This window comes from Ailuropoda melanoleuca, chromosome 1 (assembly GCF_002007445.2).
Source record: "Ailuropoda melanoleuca isolate Jingjing chromosome 1, ASM200744v2, whole genome shotgun sequence".
Taxonomy (NCBI): Eukaryota; Metazoa; Chordata; class Mammalia; order Carnivora; family Ursidae; genus Ailuropoda; species Ailuropoda melanoleuca.
This window is the reverse complement of record NC_048218.1, coordinates 121,414,397-121,435,623: the sequence shown is the minus strand read 5'-3', so window position 1 is coordinate 121,435,623 and position 21,227 is coordinate 121,414,397. Positions and strand designations below refer to the sequence as shown.

The 21,227-nt window shown below is 39.7% G+C and overlaps 2 protein-coding genes across 8 annotated transcripts in view; one reads left to right on the top strand and one right to left on the bottom strand.

Annotated features, from left to right (window-relative positions):
* Window positions 1-374: 374 nt before the first annotated feature.
* Window positions 375-2,988, bottom strand: MPLKIP (M-phase specific PLK1 interacting protein). Its single transcript, XM_002914136.4, has 2 exons — window positions 2,333-2,988; window positions 375-1,271 (listed from the first exon to the last, which is right to left on the bottom strand). The coding sequence occupies exons 1-2, from the start codon at window positions 2,795-2,797 to the stop codon at window positions 1,071-1,073; spliced, it is 666 nt and encodes a 221-aa protein (XP_002914182.4). The 5' UTR covers window positions 2,798-2,988; the 3' UTR covers window positions 375-1,070.
* Window positions 2,989-3,097: 109 nt separating this feature from the next.
* Window positions 3,098-21,227, top strand: part of SUGCT (succinyl-CoA:glutarate-CoA transferase) — a 706,709-nt gene continuing 688,579 nt past the window's right edge. For all 7 annotated transcript variants that reach the window (XR_004626996.1, XM_034665707.1, XM_034665695.1 and 4 more), the window contains exon 1: window positions 3,098-3,262. Coding sequence is in view for 6 of the 7 variants with exons in the window: in XM_034665707.1 (XP_034521598.1) it covers window positions 3,163-3,262 (100 nt within the window). In the remaining variant the exon portion in view is untranslated. The remainder of the gene's footprint in view (window positions 3,263-21,227) is intronic.

Here is a 21,227-nt window from a genome sequence, read left to right as displayed (position 1 = left end):
AATAAAATCTTTAAAAAAAAAAAAAATTTGGGGAGAAACAGTTAATGTAGGTATACACATGTAGCATCCCTTCCTTTGGAAAACCACTTTTCTAATCCAGGCAGGCGTAGCGGGTCTAAAGATTATGAGACCCTGTCTCATTATAGGGGAGATTCATAGTTCAAGCTAATTAGGCCTCAGTGCCTTGGGCAGTTATTGGTTCAGGACTACAGAAACATGATGCAGGCATGGACAGTGTTGGGAGATGTTTCTTGGGATGGACAGTGTTGGGAGATGTTCTCTTCACAAAGGAAGTGATTTCAGACTGCTGGTACCCATCTTCCTTGGCTCAAGAGAAAATGACTCCATAATACTGAGAGATGTTGAGAAATTCAGATACAGAACACTTTAATCTTGCTATGTAAGAAATAGGTCTATTATTGCCCTTTCCAGTAAAATGAGTATAAAAAGTATAAATACCCTTTAAGTGGGTTTCTGTGACTTTCAATTAAGTTTCAACGCATTTACAAGAGCATTACATAAAATGTGCACAAAGAACAATGGTTATAATAAATATGAATAGAATTCTTTTCTGTTCTCTTCCTTTACCCTCTTTCCCTGTGAACAAATATAGAACTGTCTACAGCTCAAAGGATGGTTTATTTCATTTTCAAAAGTAGTATGCAAAATATCTATGAATTCTAAGCAAGTGGTTACAGGCATTATTTTAATAATTCTACTTCTTTAGCATATGACAAAACCACAATATATCTAGAAAGACAAAGTGTTTTATTTTAAAACATTGGAAAACCATTGAAAGACAAATGTCCATTATATAACCATGAATGTTAAATATTTGGAAACTGTAAATCTTCTAAAATGTGGTAGGCACTTCCAAAGAGCTAAATATTGCAAATTATTCTACTGTATGTCTTCTCTAATATCAACAATACTTGATATGACAAAAAATACCAAGAAGACTCAACTAATTATTCAAAGTCACCATCTTAGGGTTCAACTTAATTACATGAATAAAAGTTTTGTCCAAGATGTTCCTGACACATGAAGCTTCCGGGTGAATTTCAGAAAAGTTAACAAAAGTATCTTCCTTTTTTGCCTGTGAATGTTTGAGTACTGCTGTATTGTTGGTTAATATCCACTACAGATACTGGTTCTAGGCCAGCCCAAGGGTCTTCAAGCATTGAAGGCTTGAAATAATTTTCCAACTCATTAGACATTCTTTTTTCTCTACCACGCCCTGATCCAAATGGTGTAGATGTCCTTGGAGAACCCTTTAGAAAAAAAATCATCAGTTAAAAAAATGTTTTGTAGAGATAATTGGCACTTTTTAAAAAAGCTAGTGGGGAATCACATTGTTAGTTAAAAGTTGCATTTTGAACCCAAACATGTTCAACTGCAAAGTCCATTCTTCCTTTAATCTAGAGTTTTTGTTTGTGAAAGTATTTAAGCCAATTTGACGTACTCAGTTATTGATAATTCCATGTCAACTGTCAGCTCAAATACTTTTGAATTTCTAATGTAATAACTTTGCAGAACTAACGACTGGCGATGAAATAAGAAATTATGTTTCAATTTTTCCTCAAAATTTCCACCTTTTTTTCTGGAGGGAAATTAAAGCTTTTTTTTTTAACCCTACAGCTTCAAAATTTCAAGAACCTTTCCATCCTATTATCTACTTTGCTCCAGACTCAAAAGGGGTGGGGTTGATTTAGCACAACGAAAAGTAGAAAACCGTGCAAGTTTTAAACCACAGAAATCCTAGACACACCAGAAATACTCCCTTGGTCTCCTGCGTTCACTCTCACTGAGAGGAATGGGAAACTTCCAAAATCACAGATTTTTCCTTAAGACTTGGAGCAGAAGCCAGTGTAGCTTGAAGTTCCTCTCCCTACCCCTTCCTCCCAGGCCCCGCCCTCGCCAAAAAAGTGTGCCAGTAGTAGGAAAATTGCACCAGTCTATAACCCTGTAACTCAGATGAGTTCCACGCTGGGGATTCGTTCGCTTTTTTACCCCTCGGAGAATAATTTACTCAGACGAACTGGCAAGGTCCCTGGCAAAGGATAGGGAATTAGGGAAATCTGTGTAGGAATAGCAGTGTGCTAGTTCAAAGCAGGAGGGCTCTAGAAACCGAAAGCACAGCTCTGCTACTTAAGGTCACCTAAAGTAAGTTACTTAACTTCTCTCTCAGCCTCAGTTTACTCATCTGCAAAACAGGGCCAACAATAGTACCTCACCTCATAGAGGATCAGACAAAATAATCCATGTAAAGGGATTATTATTAGTACCATGCCTGCCATACAGTAAGAGCTCGGCAAACGCTGGCTATTATTACCTGGGGGTGGGTCTGCTGCTGCCCTGGGGAGTAGCCGAATTGCTGCTGGGACCCCGCGGGGGACTTGGAGTAGGAGCCAGGGTAGCCGCCAGGGGACGGAGACCCGAATCGGCCCCCCGGGAAGCTGCCGCCGTGTCGCGGAGAGTGGCTGCTCCCGTAGGGCCTAGCCCGGGGCCCGTACGGCGGCGTGTGGTGCGGACTCCCGTACCCGTCCCGCGGGGAGGGCGGCCGCGGTCCGCCTCCGCCCGGGGTACCCCGGAAGCTGCTCCCGCTACCCCAACCTCCTACACCCGCGCCGGGGTAGGGAGGAGTCGGGGGTCGAAAATTCTGTCGGTGCATTTCAGGAGACGAAGACGAAGACCTCACTGCCGCGTTCTCCCGCCGGAACTGGCCCGACCAACCCTTCCCACAGACTCGGTGGTCCTCTGCCAAAACGGTCCTCTGGCCGCCAGCGCAGTACAGCATATTGGTTCCGGACTCACAAGGGTTCCGTTAGGCGCAGGGTAAAAGTGGGTTACTGAACTGGGTAGAGATTAAGCGGATTTAAGTAAAGGCAAGAGGAAGAAGAAAGACAACAGAAAGCCCGAATACTCGGCTCCAGCAAAGGCCTTTATGATCTTGCGGTGCTTGCTCGGGACCGACCTACGAGACGACTGCGCGGAGTAGAACGCACCGCCCGGAAAGCGCTGCGGGACAAGCATAGCCCGGCGGGGCCCGGCCCAGTGGGCGGGGCCTGAGGTGCTCGCGGGCGCCCCCCTGCGGCGGCGGGCGGAGCGCGCGCGCTGTGCTGTTTGCTCACGCCGGGACCTAGGATATCTGAGAGGCGCGCGATGCTGGCGACGCTGGCGAGGGTCGCGGCTGTGCGGAGAGCCCGCCTTCTCTTCGGCGCGGGCGGCGGGAGGGGTTTGTGGACCGGCCGCCCGCAGTCAGGTACCCTCCGAGACGCGGTCCGGGCGGCGAAGGGGACCCCGACCCCAGTCTCCCCCTCGGGCGGCGCCATGGGGCGAGCGCCCGCTCTTTCCCGAAGTGTCTCCTGCCCGCAGCCCACCCTTCGCCCTCTCCCGCCTCTAGCGGCCCTCGCTCGGTGGCCCCGCGGCCGGCCTGACCCCGCGCGCCGGCCGCCCCGCGGTCACCCTGCTCGGCGTCCGGGCCGGGGGCCGAGAGCTCGCCCCTGCGCGGTCGTACTGGGGGACGCCTCGCCTCTGTCCCTTACCCCTACCCTGACTCGTCTCCCGAGTTTAACTCACTTTGAAAAGGTACCCCCGGCCGCATTTCAGGAAGGATTTCGGAGTGCAGCTCTGCAGAACTGGGGGGGAGAGGCTGTGGTAACTAAGCTCGGACTTTACTCCCTTCCTTGTTCTTGTTAAATGGAAGCGGGTTAAGGAGATGGCTTGGCTCTGAGGCAGAGATGCTGATTTTTCAGAGAGCACACTTTGACCAAAGCTCTGAAAATCTTGACTGTTCCACAGACTTTTGGTTATAAAGAAAAACGTTCTAATCCAAGCATGACGCCTAATGTCTAATAAAACACGCTTTTGTACCAGACACCTGTCTCAGAATTTTATTAAGAAGATGTGGCTTAAATTTACCACCGTTTATAGAACTTTCGTTCCTCCCTCGGAATGTGGGAATGATAGTCCGCTGTGACTCGTGAAATCAGCTCGTGGGAAACAGAATCTTAAAGAACTTTAGGACTCCTGAAATCACAGCCCAGCGGGTGGCCGGGACCTGTGCTTGTACACCTTGCAGCTGCCGTTCCTCACTGCCCCTGTGACATGCCGGGTGACAAGGCTAGCGGAAGTGTGATGTCCTCTCAGTTTGCATCCTCCTTGAGTGGAGACACAGATGACTTTATGTTATTTATTCTCTGGGAATTCTGTTCGCCTAATTCTCCTTTAGACACAAATGTACAATCAGTCAAGTCAGGATAATGCCATCAAGGCTTAGTGATGCAGTGAAGGTGTGAGGACCCCAGATGATCCACTTGAGTGTGTATTTCTCTGTCTTGGCCAAAAATTTAGCTTTTGGGCGTTGTCTTTGGTGCTTAGCTTACTGCCTGGTAATTGGGCGCCCAAATATTTATTGAATAAACGATTGGGTCGGTCACATCATTATCGTTCAGTGATTCTCACTTGTTTTACCTTTTATATCATCAACCAGCCTGCTTGTTTGGGTAGAGGGAACAGAAGAATGAGGGCGGTGGGGACCAAAATTACCTTTGGTAATTTTTTTTATAACTGGCAAGTGATTTGCAGAATTGATTAAAATACTATATTGTCTTTTTACTTGGCTTACACTTCTAGAATGTTCTTCCCTATAGCGATGTCTTGTTCATATGTCTACACATATGAACTTGCAGTAGAAATGAGGGAAGGGAAGAAATTCAGTGCAAAATTTTTGACAGGTAGATTATACATAACAGTGTACCTTTCATCAGGTTTGCAGGTATATATGAGGGTTGAGGGAGAGTTAATCCTTAATAATTGTATGAAGACTCCAGATTCCACTTGGATCACTTCTGAGAATAAGCCATTTGCCCTTTTAGGGATGAGAAATAGGCCAAGAGAAGTTAAGTGACTTGCTTAATTAAGTTCACATAACAAGCAGAGGTGCAATCAGAACTCAGGCATCTTGAATCTCAGGAGATTTTTTTCCCCCTAAGTAAAGATAAATGAATTGGCAATCAGTCTGTCCTATTTTTTTTTTTTTTTAAAGATTTTTATTTATTTATTTGAGAGAGGGGCGGGTGNAGGGGCGGGTGGGGGGGCATGAATGGGAAGGAGGGGCAGAGGAAGAGGAGGAAGAAACAGACTCCTTACTGATCAGGGAGCCCAATATGGACTCCATCCCAGGACCCTGGGATCATGACCTGAGCCTAAGGCAGATGCTTAACCGACTGAACTACCCAGTCTGCCCTTTGAAAAATGCAGTAGATGAATAAACATTGTAAAATTTTGAAAGTGCTGTATAGCATATTATTTTAGATTTAGAGATTAGCACGTATAACCTTAATATTGAATCTTTGTAAATGTCGTTAGAGTCTTCCCATGTCTTAGCATGGGAATTGCAATCTGTGTGCCTGAACTGTGGGTCTGAGGCATGTTTGTATTGAATTCCTTTATATGGTGGTGAGTTCAGCGGAAGAGAGGTGAGGGGAGGGGTAGGAAGTTTTATGTTGGGTTATCTGAAAGTAGAAAAGTGAGGAACTGGGATGGTGGATATGAGAGTATGGTGGCTGCTCCCTGAAGTCTGAGTCCTGTAGAAAGAAAAGGGCACGTCTTATATTTGTGAGCAACAGAGGTTTTGGTTCCCTCCAAAAGAGAATTACAGCACTGTTTAGGGAGAATCAGTAGTAGAAAACAGGGTACTGGATAGGCCATTGCTTTCTTTGGAAGTGTTTAGGTACTTTTTTCAAGTGGCATTGTATACATAGGACATCAACAGACAAGAACTTTCTGAGTACCTGTGAACTATATGGGGAGCCCCAGAAATAATTGGTTAACTTTGTGGTGGTGGGTGTTTTACAAGTTTCATATTAATGCAAGTAAGAGCACCAAGCCAAGGAAATTTATGTGTAAATGTAAATGGAACCATGTCTGTTTCTATAAGACAAGATTTTTATTTAGGTTGCCTAAGATTTTTTGGTGTTTTTTTTTCTTTTTCTAGTGGATTTCGTTGTTTTTGTTTTTTTTTTTTTTTGGTTGAGTCTTATCTTCAAAAACCCTTATTGGAAGCCCAAATTTTGAGAGCAGATGGGGTATATTTGAAGCAGGAATTGGGGTTTCATAGCTCTGCTCACTCTGCACCTCTAAATGGCCCTCTGAAAAGAGGCTTCTGGGGCACCTCTAAGGAATTCCCAGGGCTCTCCAGAAAGGGTGTGAAAGCCAATATTTTAGGAGGTGTCACATATTAACAAGGGCTGCAAATATAAGTGTTTTGGTTTGTTTTACTGTGTACTATCAAGAAGTGTATATTTTCATGTTTCTGCATGGTCACAGCTTTGTTTAGCCAACAAAACTGGAACCTGGGTTAAAGGGCAAGACTTGGAAGTTAAAAGATTGTTAAGAGATTAGATTGTTAGAGAATGCCCAGGAAGCTTGTTTCTTTTTTCAAAGGGTTATAAAACTCAGAGCCTGGGAGACATTAGAGATTGAGATTGTAAACAGTGTGAAGTTAATCTTCCCTCAGAGACATTTATTTACATTCCAAAGGGTTGGAACTCTGAGACCTTCCCTTTTCTAAGGAGAATTTGCTTACATTAGGAAGATTGGCTTTTTTTTTTTTTTTTTTGCCTTTCTTAGGGAAAGGTAGCAGTTGGGCCTCTATAATATACATACTTCCAGATTCATACTTTTGGGGACCTTCCTGTGGTTTAACAACCCTGTATGTACAGGCCTAACCAACTGGTTCTCGTTATGATGCCTGTGGCGTATTAGGTGTGGGAAAAATGGTACATTTCTCGGTGTAAGTAATAATAACTCTGATCTCTGCTCTAGAACCTTGTGTTTACTCTCAGGCTAAAAATGCATAAATGTAAATATTAAAAACATATGTTTTTTTTTTTTTTTTTTTTTTAAAGATTTTATTTTTTTATTCGTCAGAGATAGAGACAGCGAGAGAGGGAACACAAGCAGGGGGAGTGGGAGAGGAAGAAGCAGGCTCATAGCGGAGGAGCCTGATGTGGGACTCGATCCCTCAACGCCAGGATCACGCCCTGAGCCGAAGGCAGACGCTCAACCGCTGTGCCACCCAGGCGCCCCTAAAAACATATGTTTTTGATGTAAAACACTTTGTATTACAGGAGAATATATTTAATAATTTTTATGTGTAGAGATGTTTGTATATATACTTAGAGTATAGGCTTTACCTTAATATTTTCTAAACTTTCAGATTATCTCTGTTTTTCTTATAGAGGTCCTGTTATTAGCTGTTTGTTAAAGACTTCCAGTAGTGAAAAAGTCAGTATATCTCTAGGATGTGATTAGTTCATTCATTGATAGGGTTAGGCCTATACTGAACACAGTAGATCACTTAACTATAACCTACATAATATTTTCATTGACAAAGCAAGTATTAGAAGCAACTTGTTCTTAGGACTCTCTGAGAGCCAGACTTCACTGTAAATCACCTTCTTTTCAACTCTAAGCATGTTTGCATTGTCGGTGGTAGTCAAGCATGGGTGAATTGTTTTATACATAATTACTTCTTTGTAGACTAATATTCTTTTTTAAAAATACATATATTTTTAAAGATTTTATTTATTTATTTGACTGAGAGGGAGAGGGAGCACAAGCAGGGGGAGCAGCAAGCAGAGGGAGAGGGAGAAGCAGGCTCCCCACTGAGCAGGGAGCTGGACAGGGGGGCTGGATCCCAGGACCCCGGGATCATGACCTGAGCTGAAGGCAGACACTTAACCGACTGAGTCACCCAGGTGCCCCTGTAGACTAATGTTCTTTATTCAGGTGTAACATAGGTGTTAAAGCATTAACTCACACTTATAAAAATTTTTATTGAGAATAAAATTGCTGACGGAGTACTTCAATATGAAGGAAAATGTAAGAGAGTGTAACTATTGTTTTCAAGACACAAATTTTTATCTTGAAATTAGAAAATTTTAATTTCACTGGAAGTTGTATTTTTGTATTTTTCCAGTTATAAAAACAATACATACATTTTGTAGGTAACCTGAAGTGTTAAAAAAAAAACCAGAAAGCAAGAAAAATATTAATTTCTTATCCAAGAAGCAATATTAATATTAAGATTGAAATAGAAAAAAACTAAGCCTTAGATAGTTTAAATCTTTAAATAGGAAAATAAAAGCTTTTTAAATGGGAAACCCACCCATATATAAGCATTTGTGTAATCTGGGGTTGCATGGTACCTGTGCAGAGAAGAGTTAACATAGCAGGCCTCAGGCTGCTGTCTTTATTATTACTTTTTGAAATTTTTATGTACTTATTTATTTTTTGAGAGAGAGAGAGTGGGAGCGGCAGAGGGAGAGAGAGAATGTCAAGCAGGCTGTACACCCAGTGTGGAGCTGGATGCAGGGCTTAATCTCAGGACCCTGAGATCATGACCTGAGCCGAAATCAAGAGTTGGATATTTAACCAACTGAGCCACCCTGGCACCCCTCAGGCTGCTGTCTTTAGAAGGACCATTTTAGAAGTTTAGACCTTGGATGGCATCTGGAAACTTGGCCCTTGAACTGCTTCCTAAAATAAGGGTACCTAGATGGTTTGTACAATCCTCGTGATTTATGGTGAACCTCCTTTTCCTCTGAATCTGGAATTTTGGTACATGGGAAGCAGAGCATGTCTTTGTGAATAGCCCTCAGTAAAAACCTTAGATTCTGAGTTTGTAACAGACTTCCCAGAGCAGAAGCATTGGACATGTTGCTCTTTTTTTTTTTTGTTTCTGGAGTAAGAAGCTACTTGGTGTGGCCCCTTACAGAAGGAAGAGAACATAAGAAGCCTGTGCATGGATTTTTCCTGACTGTGCTTGTCTTTTTCCCTTGCTGATCCTGTCATATATCATTTTACTGTAATAAACCTTAGTCACAAATACAACTATATGCTGAGTGTTGTGAATCCTTTTAGCAAATCACTGGAAGTGTGGGTAGTCTTGAGGAATCCTGAAACAATACCAGAGGTGGAAAGTAAAATGATTTTTTGAAAGCGAAGTTCCAGTATAACTCAAAAAGCAAACGAGAGATAGGGAATAGTTACTTTCACAAAAAATGAATGATAAAAGGTTAATATTCTCACTGCACAAAGAATCCATACAAATCAATAATAAAATAAATGTGCCTTAACTATGCGGGGCAAAATAATTTATAAGAATTTATAAGAATAATTTATAAGAGGAGACATGAAACGAGAACATATATGAAAAAGTATTTCAGAATTTCAGAAGTCATTAAATGCAAATTGAAATGACAGTGACATGCAAATTTTGAACTGTCAAATTTGCAACAAAGAAGTAAAAAAAAAATTCCCACAAAACCAAGAGATCATATCCAGGGTTATAGAAGATGGTGGAGAATAAATACCATTTTCATACACTGCTGGTACCAGTATATGTTAATACTGCCTTTCTCATGAACCATTTGGTAATTGGTATTAACAGTATTAAAAGAGTTTGTAACATGAACACATGCTAGGCCACCTTAAGGCCTGCCTCTATACTCGGAAACACGCTCTTTGTTTTACCTTCTCCATCCTCCAAAACTCTAAAAGCCTTCAAGAATGAGTTTTTCCTTTACTACTTGAAGAGAAGTTTTTGGGAGGGTTCCGTAGATCCTCACACAGAAAGCATCCTAAATTCTCTCTAGACATCTCTCCTGCTCATAAGAATTACCCACTGGAAGCTGTTAAAAACAAATCAGATTGTAAAACGTGTTCTTTTTCACGTGCATATCCACCCCACACACTTCTTTCAGGCTGCTCCTTCCTGTCCCTTCTATTCATTCCTCTTAGTTAAATATTTGCAGCGTTCTGTAAAATAGGACTCAGTACCTTTTTTCGTGTCAAAAGAGGGCTCATCCTGTTCACAGTCTAACACTGCAATACCCCCCCTCCACTCCCTGCATACACACATTTTCTTCTTTGCTGTGATTAAATTATAATTTCCCTCAAGTATTTATGACCACGTTTCATCAACAACCTAGAGTAAGCACTGTTTTGCCAGTTTCTAGAAGGGACGGGTTTTTCTAATTCGTGAAAAGAACTTACCTTTGGTTAGTCTTCTTGTAGAGGACAGCCACATCACCAACATTGAGTTCAAGGAGCATCTAGGGTTTGTGAGCACTTATATTCAGCAGTTGGTAACTGTCATTGGCTCCACTAGTTCCTGGTTCAACCACTTCTGATCATCTGAGTAGTTAACTTCAGGATGGCCCATTAAGGAGACCTGAACATCGAATTTTTTTCCTCTGGCTTACTGACTTTTGGTTATAAATTCTGTAACTCTAAATTGATTTATAAAGTCTGTAAATTGGTGGTGTTCCACCTTTCCACATACCAATCTGTAGTAGTGGTCTACCTCCTAAAAGACTTGAAAAAACAATCCATTGCATATTAGTTGATATTTAAAAGTTTTTATCACTTAAATACATTTTATAATATGAACTAAGGTGAGAGTAGGCTCTGAGATGTGTGAAGAATATGCTTTTCTTTAGTCTAGTGCGGAGAAGGGTTATGAAAGAAGGCTTAGTTATAGACTGATTAGTTTTAGGAAAGAATGTGTATGGAAGTTGAAAACCTGGAAATTGATTTCTTTAAAATGATTCGTGTATCTCTTAGGAAAGTCTTCCATGTCTCAGTTTGAAGACTGCTGCTAAAGGGACAGTAAAACAATCTCTCCCAGAAAAAGACTTATCAGTTGTTAGCTTTGAGGCTGTGATATTGCTTAGAGGATACCGTTTTTCTCCTCCAATGCTGGGTATCTCTCGTGGTCATGATAGACTTGGTTGTGCTGCAGTACAAATTAGCCCACGATCTTAGTGGCTTAGTACAATAAAAACATATTTTTTGCACGTCTAGCTTCACTTTTTGAAACTTGCAGCCTCCAAGGTCACTGTAGTAGAAGAGAAACCTGGATGATTTCATGGGATATTTTTAAGGGTCAAGTCTGAATTGGCTTATGTTACTTGTGCCTATCCATTTCATTGGCCAGACCCCAGGCATTTGACCCCAATCTGACTGCAGGAGAAAGCTGGGAAGTAGGAAGAGCAGAGGGATTTTGGATTAGCACTGACTTGTTTTTTGTTTGTGGTGTGCTTTACTCAAGACTCAAAAGCCCCCTGTCGATCTTTTTACATCATTCTTCATATAAACTTCTCACATTTTCGTTAAAATAGTGGCATCCAATGGTTCCAAAACCTGTTTGAGTGCAAATCCCACGGTAATAGCCGAGTTCTTATAGGTGAAGGACAGTTGTTAAGAAACAGGGTGTCAGCAGAGGTGGATTATAAATTATTGTAAGTTATTACCCATCTAACTATTCTCTGGTTGTCTCTAAATGGTATGTTTGTGTTGTAACTTGAGCATCACTCCCACACCACCTTTTTACAGCTCAGAAATTCTACTTTCCCTGGAATGTCTTCCAGTGGATACTAATTTTTGAAGCAGTCCAAACTCCTACATATACCTGTCAAAGCATACTATTAGGAACAGAGCTTTTTATCAAGACTTCTAACACATGCCAGAAAGAAAACATCTTGCTAACTATTCTAAATAAAGCTTCAGCAGATTCAGAGAACGTGCTTTGAGAAGATGTCCATCTTCTGCTTTCTCACTCCTAAGTTCTGGTAGTTAAGTTCTCTGTAAAATATCAAATTAAAAAATCCTTTTAGTGTATATTACATGTTCTGTTTGATACGATATTTGATCAGTTTGTTTAATGACTTGGCCTTTTTTTTTTAAGATTTTATTTATTTATTCAACAGAGATAGAGACAGCCAGCGAGAGAGGGAACACAAGCAGGGGGAGTGGGAGAGGAAGAAGCAGGCTCATAGCAGAGGAGCCTGATGTGGGGCTCGATCCCATAACGTCAGGATCACGCCCTTAGCCGAAGGCAGACACTTAACCGCTGTGCCACACAGGCACCCCATGGCCTTTTTTTTTTTTTTAATGTTGGCTAGTACAGTGGGGAGGGATGCCATAATTGCTGTCACACAGATGAGGTGGGCATCTGTCATTTATGTCTACTCTAGTGTTGCTCATGTTTATTTGTGTCCTGGAAACCTTAGGGCCAAATACCAAGGGAGTCTTAGAAGCAGCTCTGGCAAGCATAGAATTGATGGTGACTTCATTATAATTATACTTCTTTGCATGATTGTTCAGCCATATCCTTATAATAGCTTTTAATCCTAGAGGCTAAATAAGATAGAACGATATCCAAGCTGCTCAATATATCACAACGAATTAACAACTGATGGCCTTTCCAACTGTTTTTCCTCCTATAATCACCCTTTATTCCCATCCAGTTTATTCTTGTCTTTCACAAACTGGCAAACTATGGATGTGCAGATATCCTTCTTAAGTATAGAGTATTTTTTTCTGTTCCTTAAAATAATCATTTTTTTCTTGTTTTAACATTTGGAATAAGTTATTTACTTTAGTAGATGGTATGACTATGTAATACATATATGATAGTGATAATAATGACAAAAAGTAAACTTAGTAGGCAATTACTGTATGCCAAAAAGTATGCTGAGCACTTTACATACAACATTTCATTTAATCCTTGCAAACTCTGTGATTGAGGTGTTTCAAATGAGAAAACAAGCTCAGAGAAGTGAAGTTACCTTGAATGTCAGTGGGGAGTAAGTCCCGGAGCAGGAAATCGAATCCTGTCAGTCTCCAGAGTTCATACTCTTCACTGTGTAAAACTCATTCATGTGATTTTGACTTCAGTGTGCTCTGGAAGTTCTTTCTGGGTGTCTTCTCAGATAATACAAGTAAAATTCTATTGCCTGATGTGAAATGAATTCAGTTTAAAAGTTTGTGCTTCATTAAACAAAGTTTTACTAATTTATTATGGCTGTGAGATGGCATTGGTAGTGAAATATAGACTTCTCTTAATAGATTTGTAATGAAATGAAATTTATGGGATGAAGAGACCCCTAAATGTATTTCAAGCATCATTTGAAATAAAGCAGGGGCCCTAAAAAGAGATCTGAGTATGGACGACCAGTACTTTTGGAGACCTGAGCAACAAGAAGAATTTCTTGTACATTCATTCCTAATGTCAAAATATCTTCTCATGTTTGAGGTCTTTTTATATGTTTTTATTGTGGAAATATTTTTTCTCCTTAATTTTGTTGATTCTTTGTTTTCATTTTTTGCTTTTTGTCTTTTTTTTTTTGCTGATCAGAAACATAATCACAATTAAGCAAAATTACAGAAATATGTAACTTAGCTGGTAAAAGTTCTCCATAAATTCTTTCCCCAAGATTTAACCACTGATAGAATTTTATGAATGCTCCTGTAACTACCAACATTTATTATTATTATTATTATTATTTAGGGGGAGAGAGAGAGAGAGACAGTGCACATGTGCGTGGGCCTTTGGGGAGGGTGGGAAGGGAGAGGGAGAGAGAGAGTTTTAAGCAGGCTCCACACTGAGTGCTCAATCTCATGACCCTGAGATCATGACCTGAGCCAAAATCAAGAGTTGGTTGCTTAAGCGACTGAGTGACCCAGGTGCCCCTATACATTCTTAATGTTATTATGTATAAATACAAAATAGGATTATATTATTCATCCTATTCTATAATTTGATTTTATTTTTTAACTTAGAAATTTATCTTGGTCAACTTTTCATGTCAGGATATATAAATGTTTATTTTTCTTAATATCTACCTGAGCGTCTATTGTATGAATGTGCCAGTGCTTTTTTAACATTTCCTCTATTGGTGGGTTTTTGTATTGTTTTGAATATTTTACCTCAGTATTAAACTTAGAGGGGCAATTCACCAAAGAAGATATATGAATGTCCAAGTTACATGAAAAGATGTTTAACATTATTCATCAGGGAAATGCAAATTAAAACTACAACAAGAAACATTACCCATTAGAATGACTTAGATTAAAAAGAATATCAGTGCTCAGCATTGTGAGGATGTGGAGCAGCTAGAACTCTCATGCACTGTTGTACAATCACGTGGGACATCTGTTTGGCAGTTTCTTAGAAAGTTAAAGGTACACTTACCATATGACTCAGCCACATGTTCATATAAAGACTTGTAAATGAATGTTCCTAGCGCTTGATGCACTGTAGCCTAGAACTGGAGACAGCTCAATGTCCATCAACAGCTGAATAGATAACAAAAATAGTAGAATACTACTCACTTATAAAAAAGCAACAACAAGGGCACCTGTGTTCCTTAATTGATTAAGCAGTCCACTCTTGATTTCAGCTCAGGTCATGACCTTGGGGCCCTGGGATCCAGCCCTGGGGTTGGGCTCTCCGCTCAGCAGGGAGTCTGCCTCCCTTCTCCCTCTTCTTCTGCTCCTCCTCCTGCTCATCTTCTCTGTCTCTCTTTCTCAAATGAATAAATAAAATATTAAAAAAAATGCAACAACATGGGTGCCTGGGTGGCTCAGTTGGTTGAGTGTCTGCCTTCGGCTCAGGTCATGATTTTGGGGTTCTAGGATCGAGCCTCACACAGGGCTCTCTGCTCAGCGAGGAGTCTGCTTCTCCCTCTCCCACTTGTGCTCTCCTTTTATCTCTCTCTCCAAAGGAAAAAAAATGCAACAACATGAATGACTTTCAAAATTATTATGCTTTATAGAAAAAGCCAAACACAAAAGAGTCCCTACTAAATGATTTCATTTACATTAAATTCTAGAAAATGCAAACTAAATTATAGTAACAGAAAGCAGATCAGTGGTTGCCTAAGGCTGGGAGTGGAGGGAAAGATAGTTTACAAAGTACAGGAGGAAACTTTCAGGCGATAGAAAGCTCTATTTCTTGATTGTGGAGGTGACTTCACTGGTGTATGTATCTGTCAAAACTTAATTGTTATTAATATTTATTAAAATTTTTTTTTTGTTTTTGTTTTAAGTAATCTCTACCCCTGGTGTGGGGCTTGAACTCATGAACTCATGACCCTGAGATCAAGAGTTACAGTACTGGGGTTCATTCACATTGAACACAGTGGCACAGCGGTTAAGCGTCTGGCTTCGGCTCAGGGCGTGATCCCGGCGTTGTGGGATCGAGCCCCATGTCAGGCTCCTCTGCTGTGAGCCTGCTTCTTCCTCTCCCACTCCCCCTGCTTGTGTTCCCTATTTCGCTGGCTGTCTCTATCTCTGTCAAATAAATAAATAAATAAATAAATAAAATCTTTACAAAAAAAAAAAAAAAAGATTTACAGCTCTACCCACTGAAGCAGCCAGTCAGGTGCAAAACTTAATTGTATAATTTATTATATGTAAATTGTTTTAACAGTGTTGATTGAAAAACATCTAAAGTACAGCAGAAAATGAAAACAAAAAAGTTCTTCACTAAACATTTTTTACCAATGTCTAGGCATACGTGTGGAATCTTTTGTGAATTATATTCCATCAACAGGAAAGTCTAGCCAAAGGATATTAACATTTAAAATTTTTATGGGGGGGGCGCCTGGGTGGCACAGCGGTTAAGCGTCTGCCTTCGGCTCAGGGCGTGATCCTGGCGTTATGGGATCGAGCCCCACATCAGGCTCCTCTGCTATGAGCCTGCTTCTTCCTCTCTCACTTCCCCTGCTTGTGTTCCTTCTCTCACTGGCTGTCTCTATCTCTGTCGAATAAATAAGTACAATCTTTAAAAAAAAAATAAAATTTTTATGGGAAGTGTTAAATTGCTGTCCTGCGAAGTCATCGGTGATTTACATTCTGCAATGTATGAAAGTGCCCATTTCACCACACCCTTGCCAATACTGGGTGTTTATAAATGTTTGCCAATCTGGTGAGAAAAATATTCTTATTGTTATAATTTTCATCTTTTGGTTGTAAATGAAATTGCTATAAACATCTTTTGCTCTGCATACTAGAAATTTTTGTTTATCTATGAATTGACACTTCATATATATTTCCTATTTTTTCACTGGGCTTTCTTTCTTTCTTACTGATTTTTTTAATATATATATATTTTTAAGATTTTGTTCATTTGTCAGTGAGAGAGAGAGAGTGTGCAGAAGCAGGGGGAGTAGGGCAGGCAGAGGGAGAAGTAGGCTCCCCAGTGAGCAAGGAGCCCAATGCAGGACTCTATCCCAGGACCCTGGGATTATGACCTGAGCCGAAGACAGACGCTTAACTGACTGAGCCACCCAGGTGCCCCTCTTTCTTACTGATTTCTAATAATATTTTATATGTTGTAGAAACCTTTTGTCTTTTATTTTTATTGCAAATGTTTCCATCCTTCCAGTCTCCTAATTATCTTTTAAGTATACTCATGGTATCTTTCATTGTACTGAGTTTAAAATTTTATGTAGTCACAACTATTGACTTTGATGATTTAATTGCACATTTTTTTTTTTTTTTGGGTAGAGAAGAACTTTCCTCAGCCAACACTGTAACATATTTCTTCATCTTTTTCTAGTGTTTTAGTGTTTTCATTTACTTTAAATTTCTATATGGATAATCTGTTTTCCCAATACTGTTTCTTAAATAATCATTTTCCACTGATTTGAGATTTTCTCTTCCTCATATAACAATTTTTCACTTCTATGTATGGCTGTTTCTCCATTTGTTTGTATGTTAATATCATATTTTAAGAATTATACTCTTTTTTTTAACTTTGTAGGCTAGATATTCTTCCCTCCACAAAAAAATTTTTCTGGGCTATTCTTGATCATATACTCATTAAGATGAATTTTAGAATCAATTTATCAATCCTTCTTTACCTTTTCTTCCCCTATGGCCCACCCTTCCAAACTGTGTTTTGATGATGGCATTCAGTTTTGTTTCAAAGCTTCCAAAGGCTGGTCAAGGGCTTCCTCGTTGAGCTAACACTGATCTTTCTTTTGCCTCTTTTATACAGTTAATTCTAGTTACTAGAGGTAGTTATGTTCTACAAACTGAACACCTGATTAGTGAATACCGAACCATTGACCTGGGGGAAATAGAGGATTAAGTTCCTGCAGGTCTTCGGTCACACATTTTTCACTACTGATTAGTACACATAATGTTGTTAAGTGTGTGTTTCTGTTTAAAGTCACCTTATTTAATGTACGTTGTTGTTTCATTCACATTGAACTCAGGGCCATAGCATTATAACTTCTATATAGTCATGCCTAAACAAAGCTCAGCTAACACATATTTTCTCTACAAGGGGCGCCGGGTGGCTCAGTCCGTTAGGCATCTGCCTTGGGCTCAGGTCATGATCCCAGGATCCTGGGATGGAGCCCCGTGTGTTGGGCTCCCTGCTCAGTGGGGGAGTCTGTTTCTCCCCCTGCCTCTGCCTCTGTCCCTGCTTGTGCTCTCTCTCTCTCTCAGATGAATAAATAAAATCTAAAAAAGTAAAAGGCTCATCATAGTCGTCTTGCATTTAAGAACACCAGACAGCACTTTAGCCACTACTCTCGGGGGTCACGTTAAATGGTGAAATCATCAAAAAAAGCACAGAAATGTGAAAATGAGACACTAAATACACCACATAAAGGACACTTGTTTACAGTATGAGATCTGAAACAAGAAGGCCAGTGCGTTGCCTACTTTAACTTCGGGTGGGAACGTGTGCTTCGAGTGACTGAAATATTTCTGCATTCAGTGCATGTCCTGGGATGACGGCAGAAGCACTGCAATATTGATTTTGGACTTAGCGAGTAGTTGAATTCTCAAATATAGAATCTGTGAATAATGAGACTAGACTGTGATTTCCCTCTAAAGCTGCTGCAGTGTGTGCAAATAAAGAATCAGAGAAAGCTTCAGGTGACAATATTTATCAAAACATTGCAGGGGGCAGTACAGCAAAATGATACTTCACCTGTTGCTCATGAATTTAACATAACTTATTTATTTTTTAATTTTTGAAAATCCAGATTTTACATATGCTTGAGATCTGTAAGGTTAATTATGTCTCTCTGCCCCTTTCCATTTCCCAGGGACAATGAATTTTAGTTCTTTCAGCAGTTTCTTTCAGTTTTTATCTCCATATCTCTAACTAACGTGGTTATAATGCTACTATTTGGTTTTGTTTTTAGGCATTATCTATAGTGATAAAGACTAGCTTTCTTTCACCACCATTTCAACAATTACACATCCACTTTCTGTCTTACCAAATAATAAATTTTGCTAGACCGGTATGCAGTATTTATATTGCTATGATTATACAGTTATTCTTCATACTTTGATTACATTGCTGCCCTTATACACCTTTTGTTTTCCCTTGTGTTAATATTTGTCTGGCTTCTTTATTTACTTTCTCAACATCTCTCCTTAATTCATTCCCAACTGTACCATAAGTATAAATATTTCAGCTATTGTGTTAGTATTTTCTTTACTGTCATCCTGAAGATTCCTTTCATCTTTCTCCTTCTTTAGATCCTCCATTTTCTGACCCCATATTTTCTTATTTCTTGTTCTGTTTTTGGTGGAGCATATCCTCTAGAAATAATTTTCCCAAGAAAGGATGGGAAGCTAAAGTTTTTGAAAATTTGCATGATTGAAAATATTCTTTTTCTACCCTCACACAAGACTCATGGCTTGACTGGGTTTAGAATTTATTTATTTATTTATTTTTAAAAAAGATTTTATTTATTTATTTGACAGAGATAGAGACAGCCAGCGAGAGAGGGAACACAAGCAGGGGAAGTGGGAGAGGAAGAAGCAGGCTCACAGCAGAGGAGCCTGATGTGGGGCTCGATCCCATAACGCTGGGATCACGCCCTGAGCCGAAGGCAGACGCTTAACCGCTGTGCCACGCAGGCGCCCCTGGGTTTAGAATTTAAAAGAGAAATACATTTTCCTCTCAAAATTTTAAGGTTTTTGTTCCACTTTTATGTTTCAGTTTCCAGTACTGTTGAGTTCAAGGACATTCTGCTAGCCAATCCTTTATATATGCTTTTTTCTCCCGAGAAAGTTTCCAGATCTTCTTCTGGCAGAGGAAAAAATCTTATTGTTCTAAATTCTTACATTGATGGGTCTTGGTGTGTGTCTTTGAAAATAGTTTTTTAGTTTTTTAAACGTCTAGCACTTTGTCATTTTTTAATTTTTAATTTTTTTATTGAAGTATAGTTGAACACAATGTTACATTAGTTTCAGGTGTATAATATCATAGTGTGACAACTCTATATATTATGCTATATTCACCACAAGTGTAGCTACTGTCTATCACCATACAATGCTATTACAACACCATTTACCATATTTCTTATGCTGTACCTTTCATTCCCATGAATTATTCATTCTTGGTGTGTGTCTTTATTTTTATTAATTTAATTAAATTAGTTTTTTAAATTTTAGTATAGTTGACATAAAATGTTCCATTAGTTTCAGGTATACAATATAGTGATTTGACAAATCTGTACATTGATGCTATGCTCATCACAAGTGTAGCTACCATCTGTCACCACACAATGCCATTATAATATCGTTGACTATATTTCCTGTGCTGTGCCTTTTATTCCCACAACTTATTCATTTCATAGCTGGAAGCCTGTATCTCCAACTCCCCTTTACCCATTTTGCATATCCCCTCTTCCCTCTGGCAACCATCAGTTTGTATTTACAGGTATGATTCTGCTTTTGGCTTGTTTATTCATTTGTTTTATCTTTTAAATTTCACCTACGGGTGATATCATATGTTATTTGTCTTTCTGTCTGACTTATTTCACTTAGCATACATAATACCCTGTAGATTTATCCATGTTGTTGCAAAAGGCAAGATTGCATCCTTTTTTAAGGCTGAGTAATATTCCATTGTGTGTGTGTGTGTGTGTGTGTGTGTGTGTGTGTATGTGTGTGTATCACATCTTCTTTATCTTTTCATTTCCTGTTGGACACTCGGGCTGTTTCCATATCTTGGCTGTTGTAAATAATGCTGCAGTAAATATAGGGGTGCATATATCTTTTCAAAATGGTGTGTATCTTTTTAAAAATCTGTGCAGGGTATGCAGAGGGCCCTTTCAGTCTGGAAATTCATGCCCTTCAGTTCTGTGAACTTTTTCTGAATTGTTTATTAATGTTCTCTCTTCTGTTTTTTGCTGTTCACTCTTTGAAAAACCTGTATTATCAGAATTCCTGGGCTTATTCTTTATTTTTCCTCCCTCTTCTCCATTTTTCACTTTTCATATTTCTTTTTGTTCTGTCTGGGTGATTTTCTTATCTTTATATTTTTTTAAAAAAGATTATCTATTTGAGAGAGAGCGTGTGCAAGTGTGTTGGGGGAGGGGCAAAGGGAGAGAGAGAGAGAATCCTCAAGCTGACTTCCCACTGAGCAGGGATCCTGAAATGGGGGCTGCATCCCAGGACCCTGAGATCATGACCTGAGTTGAAATCAAGAGTTGGCTGCTTGACCAACTGAGCCACCCAGGTGCCCCAGCTTATCTTTATCTTTTTGCCTTTCTCTTACATTTTCATTCTTTTTTTAAAGTTCCAAGATCATGTTTTTATTCTCTAAAATGTTTTTTACAAGTATCTTTTTCTGTTTTATAGGTGCAAGTTCTTCATGTTTCTGATAATATTGATAATTTTTTGTGGAGGTAAATTTTGCATACAGTAAAATTCTTTTTGGTATATACTTCTGTGAGTTTGAACAAACATATAGAGTCATGTAACCATCACCATAGTTAAGGTATAGAACACTTCCCTCAGCATGTATCGCATGGAGCACTGAGTGTTATACGCAAACAATGAATCATGGAACACTATATCAAAAACTAATGATGTACTGTATGATGACTAACATAACATTAAAAAAAAAAAAGAACACTTCCCTCACCCCTCAAAATTTGCAGTCATTGTCTCTCTTCATCCCCAGTCTCTCCCAGCTCTTATATGTCTCTCTTGTTTGCCTTTTCCATAATGTCATACTGATGGAATCATAACAGTAGTTTTTAAAAATTCTTTTACCTGCCTTATATGAGTTTGCTCTGAGTTTCTTTTTCATGTTTGGTTTGGTCTCTCTCTCTTTTTTATTTTAAGAATTTTTATTTATTTATTTTTGTGTGCATGAGAGAGCACACAAGCAGGGGGGAGGGGCAGAGGGAGAAGCAGACTCCCTACTGAGCAGGGTGCTGGATGAGGGACTCCATCCGAGGACCATGGAATCATGACCTGAGCCGAAGGCAGACGCTTAACCCACTGAGCCACCTCGGTGCTCCTCTTTCTTTCTTGATATAGGTTTTCCCTGTATCTTGCTGATTTTGGGCTATTCTCCTACATGATGGGAGGTAGATATTAAAAGAATTGAT

What these genes read in the sequence shown, in the direction of transcription:
- MPLKIP (XM_002914136.4), bottom strand. Translation starts at nt 2,797, where the DNA reads ATGCTGTACTGCGCTGGCGGCCAGAGGACCGTTTTGGCAGAGGACCAC. An exon ending in AGCAGCAGACCCACCCCCAG is followed by an intron (nt 1,272 to 2,332) that starts GTAATAATAGCC and finishes TTTTTTCTAAAG; the next exon opens with GGTTCTCCAAGGACATCTAC.